The 14,854-nt window shown below is 47.6% G+C and overlaps 2 protein-coding genes across 3 annotated transcripts in view; one reads left to right on the forward strand and one right to left on the reverse strand.

Moving 5' to 3' along the window:
• Positions 1-6,107, reverse strand: part of CDS2 (CDP-diacylglycerol synthase 2) — a 30,709-nt gene extending 24,602 nt beyond the window's left edge. For both annotated transcript variants that reach the window (XM_087969596.1, XM_087969597.1), the window contains exon 1: positions 5,960-6,107. In XM_087969596.1, coding sequence (XP_087825722.1) covers positions 5,960-6,022 — 63 coding nt within the window. In that variant the 5' untranslated portion in view covers positions 6,023-6,107. The remainder of the gene's footprint in view (positions 1-5,959) is intronic.
• Positions 6,108-8,189: 2,082 nt separating this feature from the next.
• Positions 8,190-12,371, forward strand: PCNA (proliferating cell nuclear antigen). Its single transcript, XM_026689390.2, has 6 exons — positions 8,190-8,515; positions 9,743-9,840; positions 10,554-10,621; positions 11,296-11,490; positions 11,581-11,704; positions 11,824-12,371. Exons 1-6 carry the CDS (start codon positions 8,295-8,297, stop codon positions 11,901-11,903), a joined length of 786 nt encoding a protein of 261 aa, XP_026545175.1. The 5' UTR covers positions 8,190-8,294; the 3' UTR covers positions 11,904-12,371.
• The last annotated feature ends 2,483 nt before the right edge of the window (positions 12,372-14,854 follow it).

The following is a 14,854-nucleotide window of genomic DNA, read 5'->3' on the forward strand; positions in this document are numbered from 1 at the left end:
GACAATTAACCAGTGGGACAGCTTGCCACCAGAAGTTGTGGTGCTTCATCAGTGGAGGTTTTTAAGAAGAGACTGGACAACCGTTTGGCTGGGATGTTATAGATTCTCCTGCTGGAGTAGTGGGCTGGACTAGAAGACCCCCAAAGTCCCTTCTAGCTCTATTCTGATTAACGGATTCAACCCTTCCATAATCCAAATAGCTACTCATATTCTGGAGGGGAATTCGCAACGGAGGCAATGATATTTCTGAAATGCCAGCCTATTAACCCACTAAAATGAAGCCATTAGCCTGACAGCTCAGGAATGAGCTATTCTTGGTTTCCAAACATCCTCTCTCTTGCTAATGATCTTCTAAGCAAAGGAAGGAAAAAGGTGTTTTGGTACGTCTTCCATTTTTTTGCTGCATCCTGTCTGATTAGCAGGCATTTGCCAAGTGTAAAAACTCAAGTGTGCACGGCTCATGGAAAGGAAAAAAGCTTGAGTTCCTGTGAGTTTATTTTAACAACACATACAGAAACGGATGGGCATGCTCGTGAACACACACACACACACACACACACACACACACACACACAAAGGGCAAGTAGTAGAAGGATGCTTTTCCATAAAAGGAAAAGCATTCCCTAGAATGCACTCAGTGGGCAAGATCCTACTTGCAGAAGTCAACAGGAAAAACCTAAAATGGGGTTATATTTTGCATTGTAAAATGAGGGGGGGGGGAAATCAAAGGAAAACTGTCTTCTCTATCTTTAATAAGAAAAAAACATTTTTAAAAACAATCCTGCAAATAAAATAAGAGGCAAAAATCTACCCTGTTATACAATCACACCAGAATAAAGCCTCAAGCGGTCGCTCATCTTTTATTCCTTGCTAAAGGTGACTTTCTCTTCTTGGCCTATTTCAGGATTGCAAACCTCTTGAGGCAGGGATTTCTCTCAGGCTCCACTGAACAGGAAGAAGCGTCCTGGCTTAAAGTAATGTATGCCAAGATTTGCCTGGAGATTAGTAAGATGCCCCTTCTTGCAGAACTCCAAAAAAAAGAAAGAAAGAAAGAAAGAAATACCGGAATAAAGCATTTCCTACCCCCTTTTTGTTTTAGCATCAAATTTGGGGAATTGTTTCAGGGGGATAGAGGGGTTTTTGTTCCAAGCCAGAACTGAATTACAGCCCATTTCCAAATGTTGGCATTTGCCTGCTCTTACTTGACATGTTCACACTACTGGTTGCAAGATACATGGGTGTGTTACTGCCATAGGTCTTCTCAGAGAGGGAATAACAGGCAAGGATTATCTTGGTTCAAGGCAAGGCTGTTCAAACTTGGCAAGTCTGAGACGTGTGGACTTCAACTCCCAGAATCCCTGAGCTAACATGACTGGAGGAGGAATTCTAGGAGTTGGAAGCCCACAAGTCTTTAAAGTCGTCCAGTTTGAAGAGCCCTGCTGTAGCTGGCTCAGTTTTATCCCATCCTCAGCCTTCTTTTCTGAACTGCACACATTTCCTCTTCTTGGCTTCCCGGTTTTTAAGCCCAGCATTTTCCAACTTGAATTAAAAATCAGAACAACAACAATGAATGCCCTTTCTGGCACTTACAGGAAGCAGAATCCAAGGAAACAAGATTCTTTCTGGCACACTGCACATGGTGAATGGAGGCCACTCAGGAGCAAGTCACAGAAACCAAGAATGTGGCTGGTATCTAACGTTGCGTATAATGCGATAGGTAGGGATGTAGAGGGTAGGCAGGCAGACAGACATAGGATAAACAGACAGGCAGATAGACAGACAAAGACCACTGGTTGCAAGTAATCTAGATGCCCTGAGTTGCTGGTCTTCTTAAATAAATCACTTGATTGCATCCAGCCATTCCACCTAATCTAGATGTCCTGAACTGTTTCTTATTCAATCAATAAATAACACGATGCAGGACAGAAAGATTATTCTCCATCCTTGCTTGAACCTTAGTTTGAAGCAGGGGAACGAAATGAAACAACAATAACAACAACAAAACCAGCAAGACCACTCCAACCAACAGGGCAAGCCACTGGAATATAAATTGAGAGCAAACCCCACACCATAGCAGCACTGATGAGGGCCCCTTGTTAGGTGGTGAAATGCCTTGTCTGAAAACAACCAAGCTCAGAGAACAGCTCGTTTCAACTCTGAGCTGCAAATATTCTCCTTTATCTGAGTAATAACACTTCAGCAAAACCCCAGAGGGAGAAGACATGTCCACTTAAGCACTTTTCTCTTCTGCAACCACCCCAAATCATTACTGCCACTTTATATTAAACCCCCCAGGACCAGTTTTCTGCGAATGGAGCTTTTTAAGCCCGGAGCTTGGAAATGTGTGGAAATGACTCTAAGCAAGTCCCAGATGCCCTTGCTTGGAAGAGATTTTAGGAGAATTGCCAAAAGGTGTGCCTGTTGCTTCTCCCTGATCCTGGGAAGAGAAGCAGACAACATACACAACCAGGAAGACGAGATTTACACACATCTAGGACAAATCACTAATTTATAGTACTTTAACCTAAAGGCGAATTTTTTGTTTGGCACCCAACCTTCTTCTATTTTGAATTATTGGGGAGGAAGTGGCTCCTGTGATCAAAATTCAGATGGTTCATACTTATGATCCCTTATTGACAAGCAAAGTAAAAAGAGAAGACAGACTCACTTTGCAACCGGGTTACAACCGTAATAACTGCAGTGATTCACTTAACAACGGTGGCAAGAAAGGTCGTAAAATGGAGCCCATGTACAAAATGTCTCACTTAGCAACAGAAACTTTGAGTTCAATCGTGGTAACTCTATACAGCCATTTCACTTCTTTCACTAAATATTCACTCCATGCCTTGCCTTCATACAGCATCTGCACATATTAATGTTTCTCCAAACTCTTTCCCTTTACTCTCTTTCTTCCCGAGCCTCTGAATGCACTAGACTTCAATTCCCATACTCCCCAGCCAGCTTAGGGTCTTTCAAAGACCTGGAGGGCACCGAGTTGCAGAAGGTTGCTCTACAGAGTAGAAACGCTGGAATAATTACAGTTGAATCATCGTTTAAACGAGCTTGATCATAACACCAAAGCGGTTTTTAAATCATTCTCAGAAGCTGCTATTAATGGCCACATGAGGTCATGTTGGACACCCTGCTGAACCCAGCATGGCTTGCTTCCAACGCACCCGAGAGGACCAACTCTGCATTTAAAAAAAAAAAATCTAATGCTTCTCAGAAGAGAGAGGTTGGGGTGGCTGTGTGGTTAAAGTCACTGACTGGAAAGCTGGCGGCCCAAGTCTGAGCCCCACAGGATGGGGTGAGCTCCCGTTCCTTGCTCGAGCTCCTCCCCACCTAGGAGTTCAAAAGCATGCAAAGGCGAGTAGATAAATAGGTACCACTTCGGTGGGAAGTTCAACTCATCCATGTGCCTCGGGGTTGAGTCATGCTGGCCACACGACCCTGGGAATGTTAGACAACGATGGCTCCCTTGGCTAGGAAACAGCGATGAGCATTGGCCCCTGGGTTTGGACACCACTAACAGCAATAGCTCTTAGACTTATATCCCGCTTTAAGGTGCTTTTACAGCCTTCTCTAAGCAGTTTACAAAGTCAGCCTATTGCCCCCAACTGTCTGGGGCCTCATTTAACCAACTTGGGAAGGACGGAAGGCTGAATCAACCTTGAACCACTAAAAAAGGAGAAATCTTTGCCTTTAATGCTTCTACGAACCAAATGTTAGAAATTATCTAATATAACAGAATAAAAGGGTTAGAAGGGACCCTGGAGGTCTTCTAGTCCAACCCGCTACTCAGGCAGGAAACCCTAAACCATTTTAAGCAAATGGTTGGCCAATCTCTTCTTAAAAACTTCCAGTGTTGGAGCAGCCACAACTTCTGGAGGCGAGTTGTTCCACTGGTTGATTGTTCTAACTATCAGGAAATTTCTCCTTAGTTCCAGGTTGCTTCTCTCCTTGCTGAGTTTGCACCCGTTGCTTCTTGTCCTGCCTTCGGGTGCTTTGGCGAATAGCTTGACTCCCTCTTCTTTGGGGCAGCCCCTTTGATACTGGAACGCTGCTATCATGTCACCCCTTGCATCAAAGCTTCAACCAGCAGCGACAGGGGATGAAGTACTGTGCCACTGTTCTCCGGCACCACAAAGGCTGAGCCTCATCCAACCTTTCTCAATGCATTTTCCAGATGGGTGGACATCAACACTCAGCATTCTCATCAACAGCTGCGGTGGGTGGAGACGTTTGGCTGGAGGGCATGTGTGTTAGGGAGGCCTTGCCATCTAGTAGTAGACCTAAAGGTGCTTTTTTTCCCCCCAAGAGGCCACTGGACTTTCTGGTTTTGCTTTGAAGACATCTCGCTTCTCATCCAAGAAGCTTCTTCTGCTCTGACTGGATGGATAAATGCTTCCATTCCCTTTCCATTCCTCATCTAAGAAGCTGAAGTAGCTTCTTGGATGAGAAGCGAAATGTCTTCAAAGAAAAACAAGAAGGGAAGGGAAGGAAAATATCTATGGAGATTCTCAGTCATCCAGGTCCTGGTTGTCCCAAAGGTGCTTTTTCCAGAGGCAACTGGACTTTCTGGTTTTGCTTTGAAGACATTTCGCTTCTCATCCAAGAAGCTTCTTCCGCTCTGACTGGATGAGAAGCGAAATGTCTTCAAAGAAAAACCAAGAAAGTCCAGTTGCCTCTTGGAAAAAAAGCACCTTTGGGACAACCATGACCAGGAGGACTGAGAATCTCTATAGACATCAAGTAGTAGACAGGAAGCTGCTATTAAAGCTAGTCAGATTGAGGAATATCTAGACAGTTGTAAGAACTGGGTGAGAGTTCGGATGACTGATGACTTTCCCGCTTGCACTAAATCCAGGCCAGAACTGGAGGCAGATGCTGCAGCGGTTGGGCAAAAACTTAAACCTGACAACTGTGGCCCAATGGAAACAAGACCAGCACGGTGCTTTGTGACGCCACTTGACGCAGTTGGAATAGAAGCTGGGAGGGACCTTGGGGAGGTCTTTGAGTCCAGGGGTCTCCAACCTTGACCAACTCTAAGACTTGTGGGACTTCAACTCCCAGAATTCCTCAGCCAGCTGGCTGAGGAATTCTGGGAGTTGAAGTCCCACAAGTCTTAGAGTTGGTCAAGGTTGGAGACCCCTGTTCTAGTCCAACTCCAGACTCATGCAGGAGACAAGTGGCTGTCCAGTCTCTGCTTCAAAACCTCCAGTGAACCCACAACTTCCGGAGGCTCTGTCCCACTGGTTGATTGTCCTGGCTGCTCGGAAGTTTCTCCTCCCTTGGATGAGTTCCCATCCATTCTTTCTTGCCTCGCCTTCTGGTGCTTTGCAGACTAATGGGACGCCCTCCTCTTTGGGGCAGCCCCTCAAACAGTTGTTTTTCCTCTCAGTTGCCAGGAACGCCACAGGGTCTTTGTCTGAAACGGTGCTTGAGCAGGGGCTGGACTAGAAGACCTCCAAGGTCTCTTCCAGCTCTATTCCGATTGACGGGCGGGCGGGCGGGCGCCTGAGCAGCGCGCCGACCTCTGCCGTTCCGCCCCTCCGCGATGCCTCGCTCCGGTCCCCCGCGGGCTGCCTTCCCCAAGGCCGGCCGGGGCAGCGGCTCGGAGCCCCCTCACGACCCCCGGCCCTTTGCAAAGGAAGAGAGCCCAAGCGCTGTGGCTTTAAGAGCCCGGAGCCGCGCCTTCTCTCCGCGACCGCCGCTCTTCCGGCCCGGGGCTAAGCAGGGCTGGGGGGGCTCTTTGCAAGCCGCCTTGCACGAGCCCCCCGGGGTGGGGGGTGCAAGCCCCTCTCCTTGCAACCCCAGAAAGGGAGGGAGGCGCGCCCCCCGCCGCTCCAGGAAGCCCCCTTTTTTTTCTCTCCCATGCGCGAAACACGCGTCACCGCATACAGACACCGCTCGCTGGCTGGCCGGCCGCTTTTCATCCCCGCTCGCCCGCTTCGCCTACCTTCCCCTCGGCGTCGTGCTGCCCCGCCGGCTCCTGGGCCAGCCGCTGCCTGAGCTCGCTCATCCTGGGCCGCCGCTCCGCCCGCGCTAAGCTTCGCTTCGCCTCTGCAAGAAAGCAGCAGCAGGAGCCCCGCCCAGACTGACAGCCGGGCCCGGGAATCGGGGCGGGACTTTAGGGGGAAGGAGCCAATCCCGGCGCGGATCGACCTAAGGGGGCGGGGCCCACAACGGGCAGGCTTTTGCAGCGCAGGAATGGAGCAGCGCAGCCAGGCTCGGCCGAGGAACGTTTCCAACGCGGGTGGGGTTTGCTTTAGCTGAAGCGAAGGGGCCGGAGCGGCCCTGGGTCAAGGCGTCGTGCGTCTCCAGCAGCCGCCTGAGCGTTTACATCGAACCAGGCCAGCAGGGAAGCCGATTCTCTGCCATCTGGGTCCTGAGGACACAGGTAAACCTCCAAGCGGCCTCAACGACCCTCCAAAAGGATCCAAACGACCAGTTGTCTGCAAGGTGTATCAATACTTCCATTGCCCACCGTCCAGTCAGAGCTGAAGGAGCTTCTTGGGTGAGAAGCAAAACGTCTTCCAAGAAAAAAACATGACTTGGATGGCTGAGAATCTTCATAGTCTTTTAGCTATCCAATTTGGGATGAACCCCCTTGGAATGATGTGGGAGTAGGAATGGATTTATTTATTTATTAATTTATTTATTTGATTTGCCAGTTGTTTACAAGATAATAAGTATAAGTGTATACATAGTTGTGAATACATGAAATGGGTACATATAAGAAAAATAAAAGAATAAAAGAAACAATAGGACAGGGACGGTAGGCACGTTGGTGCGCTTATGCACGCCCCCTACAGACCTCTTAAGAAAGGGGTGAGGTCAATAGTAGAGAAGGAAAAAGAATTGCAGACTACAGGAACCATTTGCACTACTCAGGTGACCCTGAGGACACAGAGAAACCTCCAAGTGACCTCAAATACCCTCTAAAAGGATTCAAATGACAAGTTGTCTGCAAGGACTATCAATCCTTCTATTCCCCACCATCCAGTCAGAGCCGAAGAAGCTTCTTGGATGAGAAGTGAAATGTCTTCAAAGGAAAAACAAAGTCCAGTTGACTCTCGAAAAAAAGCACCTTTGGGACAGCAAAAAGGGCGTTTCTCCAATTTGCGAATTTCCATCTGGGCAAAATATCTCTCCAATTGCTGGGAAGGTTCTCCCTCCAGAGGACTTGTCTCGACCTGCATCTCAACAGGTTAAGGAAGGGTTTCTTTTGGGAACAGAATGATGTGAACTGACAGTTTTGATGTACACTGCACTGGGGAGACCACACTTGTGATACCGCATCTATTTCTAGTCACTACAATATGAATAGATGCTGAGACTCTAGAATGAGCACAGAAAAGAGCAGCAATAGCCCTTTGACTTATATACCGCTTTACAATGCTTTCCAGCCCTCTAAGCGATTTGCCCACGTGCTTATTTTCCACATACTGCTGTATTGCAACTTCTATTGAGATGTTCGGAATTCATTTAATACTTTTGTGAGAATATGCCAAAGGGACCTTTAATTACATAAAGATTCTAATTTCTAAGTGGACAATCTGGGGCCCCATTGAGTCATCATTTCAGGTATTTCCTTAGCTGAACAGAGAAACAGAATGAACTTTGGGGGGGGGTCATAAAACAGTGAGAAGGGGAGCAACTTTTGACTTCCTGCTGGCTTCCCCATTGACTTTCCTTGCAGGAGGGTTGCAGGGAGGAAATCAGTGGGGAAATTTGCCTTTTTTTTAAAGAAAAAAGTCTCTTCCAGCTGCATTTTGCAGTTTTTTCCCAAGTCGGATTCCAATTCCTATCATTGGATTCCAATTCCAATCATCCACAGCTGAAGGCCATCCAGCACAGGTGAAAATGGTCTGTTCTGGGGAAGAAATGTCCACTCCTGCCCAGATTGGACATCCCTCCTCGCGGCCTCTGATCATATTTGGGGAGGGGTCCTTTCCCATCATATCCGGAGGGCGCCAGGTTGGAGAAGGAAGCGGCCTCCGCAGCCCAGGTCAACAAGTCCGGGCAAAACCCCTTCCAGAAACTGGCAGCAAAGCCGTTCTTTCCCTGCACTCTGATTGGTCAGCAGAGCCGCGAGGGGAGGAGACAACAATGATCTCCCATTTTGATTGGTTCTAAGTTACGGACAGCCTCTTCGGGGGCCGGAGCAAAAGCCGACGTCTCGGCGCGCAGGCGCACTACATGTTCGTGGGGCGGGGCGTCGGTCGCCCGGCTTTATAAAGAGACGCAGGCGAGGCGGTTCGCGCGAAATTTTTCCCGCTCTCGCCGACAAGATGTTTGAGGCGCGGTTGATTCAGGGCTCGCTGCTGAAGAAGGTCCTGGAGGCTCTCAAGGACCTCATAACGGAGGCCTGCTGGGACCTGGGCTCGGGTGGCATCAGCCTGCAGAGCATGGACTCGTCGCACGTCTCCCTGGTGCAGCTCACCATGCGCTCCGAGGGCTTCGACACCTACCGCTGCGACCGCAACATCGCCATGGGCGTCAATCTCGTCAGGTAGTGGCCGAGCGACCGGTGGGGGGGGCGGAGGGGAGTGAGAAGTCCACTAAGGCGCGAATTCTCCTCATACGCAAAGAAAGGCGGGAACCATTTACTGCGCCGGTCGCGTTGCTGTGACGTAATCCCCTCGCGCCATGGCGGGAAGCGTCGGAGTGTCAAAGCGGGCTTCGCGCGCTCTAGTTCTGGAAGGGGATTGGCTGCCCGCGGTTCCTCTCTTTCGGCGCGCTTCCGCCCGATTGGTCGTCCTCTCCTTCTGGGCGTGGCTTGTCTTTTAGGCGCGGGATTGTGCGAGGCAGCATGGCGGCTTTTGCCACTTGGGGAAAGGAAAGAAGGCGGGAAGTGAGGCAGGCAGGGCCGGCGTCCCTCTTGGCCTCCGGATCCAATGCTCCTCCTGCCCAGCCGAGCTTCCTCTGTGGAGGAAGCAGCCCTCTGGGGAATCCCAAGCGCAAGAAGGCGTGGGGTACCCCCCTCTCCTTGCCAGGGTTTGCCTGGCCTTTGCAGCTGGACTGGACCTTTTCCAATTTTAGCTCAGGACTGCCCTGGTGCTCCACAAAAGGGCAGCCTGTCGCAAGTTATTGCAGTCCCTGTACTGGCAGAGTTGCTGGAGGGTCCTTCTTTCCCAGTTGATCCCTAACAGTTGAATCCTGTCTGCGTCCACAACAAAAATTACACTAAAACTGCAAAAATAAATAAATGAATCTCCCCCCTCTATATCATATTTTTTTCTAGCGTGGGAAAAACCGGTTTATTCTCAAGAATGTAACCTAATAACAGAAATGACTCTGCTTTCTAAATGTCCCCCTAGAACAGAGGTCCCCCAACTTGGCCACTTTAAGACTTGTGGACTTCAACTCCCAGAATTCTCCAGACTTCTGGGAGTTGAAGTCCACAAGTCTTAAAGTGACCAAGTTTTGGGGACCTCTGCCCTAGAAAGTATGTTATGTGACCAGTTAATCATAGATAGGGACTGGATCAAGACCAATTTTTGGATCAGGAAATAAAATTGGGAAAAATCTAGGCTGTTGTGTTTGATTTTAAATAATACCAGCTGGATTACAAACAGGATCCACAAAAAACTGCTGTTGCTGTTGCCATCCCTTGGGACAACAGCCTACTTGAGCCTCTTGGCTTGCAGTGACTTGTTCAATGTGTCTCATGTTGTGTATTGTCCAAATAATGCAGTATATTAAAACAATGACATGTGCATTTCTTTCTCTTTCCTAGTATGTCCAAAGTGCTCAAGTGTGCTGGTAATGATGACATAATCACCCTGAGGGCTGAAGACAATGCTGACACACTGGTTTTGGTATTTGAAACACCAAGTAAGTTTAACTGAATCATTAAATCTGCTTTTTCTCAGAAGTAGGTGTTCATTGTAAAACTAGAAGAGGGTAGGATAAATTCTGGTGTCAGAATAGCCCACAAGTTGCATTGATTGCCAGTCTGCTAACACCTGTCAAAATACTTTTTTACTATGTTTAATGTCATACTGATGACAGCTTATAACTGAAATAGAGCATCCATTATGTAATATACGAATAACAAACATGCACAATTGGACTAATGTGCATTTTGGTGTAACGATTTGGAATATACAACATTTTAAAAAGTAATTCCAACCAGAAGTTGATTATATTTAGATTTATTTGCAACACTTTCAATGAGTGCAGTGAGCTGCCGAAACACCTTAAATCCCAAAAGGTTCAACCTTTCCATTATGCAGGCTGTTGGAGGAATTCCTCTCCTCTCCCCTTGGCAAGAAGCCCTTTCCCCTCTGCAATCTGGCAGGTGGGAGTGAGCAACCTTCCCTGCCAGCTTCCCCACTGACTTTCACAGGAGTGCAGAGCATTTGGCAACTGGTTCTAAGTGCAAACATTGCCAAGTGGCCGGATCTCGATCAAAGACTCTGTGCTTTTGTTGCTGTCTTTTATTTAATAGGTATTCAAGTAGCTTTGCAGATTATGGCTAGTAAACAGTATTGAGTCAGAATGATTTTCTTGTAAATAATGTTAATTATATGGTTTTTTTTGAATAGATCAGGAGAAGGTTTCAGACTATGAAATGAAATTAATGGATTTGGATGTAGAACAGCTTGGAATTCCAGTAAGTGAGTTTTTATCTCAAAGGTTATTAATGAATTCATTAAATGTAAACGTTATGATGGATGGTTAAAGACTGGCTTGTTTACTGTCTCTTGACTGAGTCTATAGCAGCTGCAAGAATCAAAAAAACATTACTAATTGCTTGCTGATTGTCTATGTTGCCAATTTGATATAGGTAGTCTTTGCTTAATGGCCCTAATTAAAATAAGAATTTCAGTCACTGGGTGAAACGTGTCCCATTTTGGGAAAAACAGTTTCTGTAGTCCTGAGTAAAGACAAGCCAGGATCTCATGCTTCTCCTGTCCTGTTGCCTTCTCTTCAACTCCATCTCACTGCAGCCCCCCCCAGTTGACCTCCTGTCTTCATCCCACTGCAGATGAGGCGTGCCCAACCTTGACCCTTTGCCAAGCGACAGGGTGGCTAAAAGGACGGACTGGGAGGGAGGAGTTGAACCTGTGGTCATGTGAGCAGACTGCTAAGCACCCAGATTTTGATTATGTGCCTGGGGTCCCTGCAATGGCCATAACTTAGGGGACTAGATATACGTTAGCGCCCATTTGATTTGTATCTGTTTTACTGGCCCTGCTGGTTTCTGTCCAGTGAGAAATGGAAACGCAATCCAGGTGTTGCCTTGAGCCTCAGCCAGCCCTACAATTCCTTCATATGGTCTTTCAGGAACAAGAGTACAGCTGCGTGGTGAAAATGCCCTCGGCTGAATTCGCACGTATCTGCCGTGATCTCAGCCACATTGGAGACGCCGTTGTGATCTCCTGCACGAAGGATGGGGTCAAATTTTCCGCCACGGGAGAACTTGGGAGTGGAAATGTCAAGCTGTCACAAACCAGCGATGTTGACAAAGAAGAGGAAGCTGTAAGTAGGCAGCAGGGAAGCTGAAACTTCCCCTTTGCCACTGTTCCCCCTCTTCTCTCGGTTCTTTAACCTTCATCTGTTTTTTTGCAGGTATCCATAGAGATGAATGAGCCCGTCCAGCTGACTTTTGCTTTGAGATACTTGAATTTCTTCACCAAGGCCACACCTTTGTCTCCTACAGTTATACTCAGTATGTCTGCGGATGTTCCCCTAGGTAAGTGGGGGCATTGCGGGTCTCGCTGAGAAATGGTGCCAAAGTCTGTTTCCTTGATTGGATTGGTGGCTTCGGACAGGCCATTAACTCTTTTTCCTTGGCTCTTTTGTCTCCTGCAGTTGTGGAATACAAGATAGCAGATATGGGACATTTGAAATATTATTTGGCCCCAAAGATTGAAGATCAAGAAGAATCGTAAGAAATTAAAGGGTGGGGGGGAGAAAGGATGTGATTTTGCGAGGCTGGTAGCCCAGGGTCTCTTTCAGTTATACTCAGTCTTGGTGCACCAGATGCACTTAGACCCTTTTGTAGATATTTCCATGTAAATACTTCTCCTTTTTATTATGTGAGTACCTAAAATAGTTGTAGAACCTTTTTTTATTGTTCAGCTTTTAATCCTTTTCGTATGAAAATGAATGCGGTATTTAAAAAACAGAGTAACTTCTGTGTGGAGAGCCTGTGTAACCCTTTAGATGCCATCCATAATAACCCTGCATGAAAATCAGAATTTTGCAGCATTTATCAGCCTGTTAGTTGAAACAAGAATGCTAATGACTGCAAAAAAGAAATGTTTGGAGGAAAAAAATCTTCTAATGGCTTACCTTGAAATGGGAATCTTTGGAAATGAATACTTTTTTTCAATAAAGGATACTTCTTTTTTTATTTTGCCTCGGGACAGTTTATCATTACTGCCCAATGTCTTGGATCCATATCTTCCCGACTTATACTGCTCATTTCTCCTGTGGATAGGATTCCCTTTCCCACCACATTTCAATTGTAGGTGATTAATTTTTGCCTGAATGTTTAATAAAACTACCAAGTTTCAAAATATAAAGCCTTTTGAAGAAGCATTGGTCAAGATGATCCAGGAGTAATCAGATGTATTCAGCTACATATGTTTGGGAAACAAGTAAATGTTGACTTTTGTTGAGTCCATGCAGTTTTCTTGACCAGATTTCTTGGGGTGTGATTTGCCTTTCCCTTTTTTTTCTGGGGGAGGGGGAGAGAAAGAGAAGTATTGTCCATTGTTCTTGGCACAACGAAGTGTGTTGGGGGAATCATTGGAGTGTCTAGAAGGATAAAGCACCAGTTAAATCCCTGGCAAGGAACGAGTAAAACTGAAAGAAGGAAGTCACCTTTTCTGGTAAAGCTACGTTTTTGCTGACTGGGGTTGTGAGGAGTTGGCTTGCTGCTTTTTTAGGGTGAAAGGGTGATTTAAAAGCACGCTGGCCAGTTGAGCTGGCATTATGGGGCTGAGAGGCATTTTTACACTTTGGAAGCAAATTTGGACAGTGAGATCTGGATTAAAGAATATACTGTGTGTCAATACGGAACCAGAAAAACGTTTTCTTTTTTCCCTGGGATGAAATTATTTAGCAAAGTAATTGATGGCAAGCAGGATATTTTCATGGATTTTATACCCCAAATAAGCACACTAGAATTTCCCATCGCTCAACATCCAAAATGTATCTCCCTTCCCCTTCAGTGGCAGAAAATTGGGTATGTATGCTTAGACACACAAGCCCTTCTGGCTCAGATAGGAAGGTTGCAGTCATCCCAATAGAAATATGAATTGGAATGGGAGCCATTTTCAGGGGAGGGTGCTGCAGAAGCCCAATTATTTGGGGGGGGGCTGAGGTGGGGCCACGAAAAGGCTGCCCCTGGGCTTCAAGCTGGCAGGAAGCGTCTCTCCTGAGCTGCCTATGGATACAAAGTCTTCCTGAGAGCTCCCTTTGTGGCGAGGCAGGCGAGGGGCCTCGGTTCTCCCCCAGGCTGGACTGGCCGAATATTGTCCCTTATTGTATAAGTAGAATGCAAGAAGTGTTTTCTAGCCAAAATGTTCAGTTGAAGTGGGATAGGATTCACCCTGGAAAAAAAAGGATGGGAGGAAGAAGAAAAAACAACCCCACCCTGACCACACACCCCTGAAGACTTGAGGGAGTCCTGGGAGGACAGTTAAAGATTTGAGTATACAACTAAAATGGGAAAGCCAAGACGTAGTCAAGGACAGCTCCCCAAATGTGCTTCCTTTAAGACTGGTGGACTTCAACTCCCAGCAGTTGGCCGGGGGGTTCGCAATGGAAAGGACTTAACTTCCTGCAGAAGAAGGAAGCCAGAAGGTCTCTAAGCGGGGGGGGTCACGGCCCCTAAACTGGTGGAGGGCTTTCCCCATTTACATTATTCCATTGGAATTTGCTTTCCACGGGAAGGAAACTTTAACTATGAGTTGCCTCCTGCAAAGGACCCTCCTCTGCGCTTCTATCCATAAGGCCGAGCCATCCCCCGGCCTTGCAGTGGGGAAGACATTCTGGGGCCCTTTAAGGCTCTCCATCCCCATGGAGCCCCACATTCCTGTTAAGTGAGACAGCTAAGAGATTTAAACCCGTTTTGCGACCTACCTTGTCTGTCCAGGGAATCACTGCAGTGCACAGCACCACAGTCGTTAAGGGAACCTGGCTTCCCCAATCGACACTGCTTGTGTGTGTGTGGGGGTGTCTCAAAGGGGGGTTGCACGACTGCCCTGGGACACAGCGACCGTCATAAACATGAACCGGTTGTCCGCCTGGATTTTGGTCCTGGGGAGGCTGCAACGGTTACAGGAAAGCGGTTTGTAATAAAGTCACACGTTTCAGTGCCTTGTAACTTTGGTCACTAAACGAGTCGGGTTGAGAACTACCTGTCCTTCATGGTTTGGTCAGTCTGCTCTCCAAACTGAACAGGGAACCACCTGCAAGGCCACAACCCGGGGCGCAAACCCCCAGGACCTGGCCAGAGTAGTGAAGGGCGTGACTGCGTGAGGTTTGGCATGCCGAACCCCCACGAGAGCCACGCACACGGCTTTGCTGCATGGGTGGGGGGTGTGTTCCTTCCCAGGGGGATCCCAGCAGCGCAGCTTCTGCACTTAGAGGAGTTACTGGGGTGGGGGTCCCAGTTTTGGTCACCACACTATAAAAAGGATGTGGAGACTCCAAAGAATGCAGAGAAGAGCAACCAGGATGATGAAGGGGACTGGAGGCTGAAAGATATGCAGGAACCGGGCCTGGCTGGTCTAGGGAAGAGAAGGACCAGGGGAGACAGGAGAGCCGTCTTCCAATATTTGAGGAGGGGCTGCCCCAGAGAGGAGGAGGAAGGGGGTCAAGCTGTTTTCTA

The sequence above is a fragment of the Notechis scutatus genome, chromosome 7 (assembly GCF_049901735.1).
Source record: "Notechis scutatus isolate UNSWTSFEM ecotype Mainland chromosome 7, rNotScu1.2, whole genome shotgun sequence".
NCBI classification, from domain to species: domain Eukaryota; kingdom Metazoa; phylum Chordata; class Lepidosauria; order Squamata; family Elapidae; genus Notechis; species Notechis scutatus.

What these genes read in the sequence shown, in the direction of transcription:
- PCNA (XM_026689390.2), top strand. Translation starts at nt 8,295, where the DNA reads ATGTTTGAGGCGCGGTTGATTCAGGGCTCGCTGCTGAAGAAGGTCCTG. An exon ending in TTTGGTATTTGAAACACCAA is followed by an intron (nt 9,841 to 10,553) that starts GTAAGTTTAACT and finishes TTTTTTGAATAG; the next exon opens with ATCAGGAGAAGGTTTCAGAC. An exon ending in TAGAACAGCTTGGAATTCCA is followed by an intron (nt 10,622 to 11,295) that starts GTAAGTGAGTTT and finishes ATGGTCTTTCAG; the next exon opens with GAACAAGAGTACAGCTGCGT.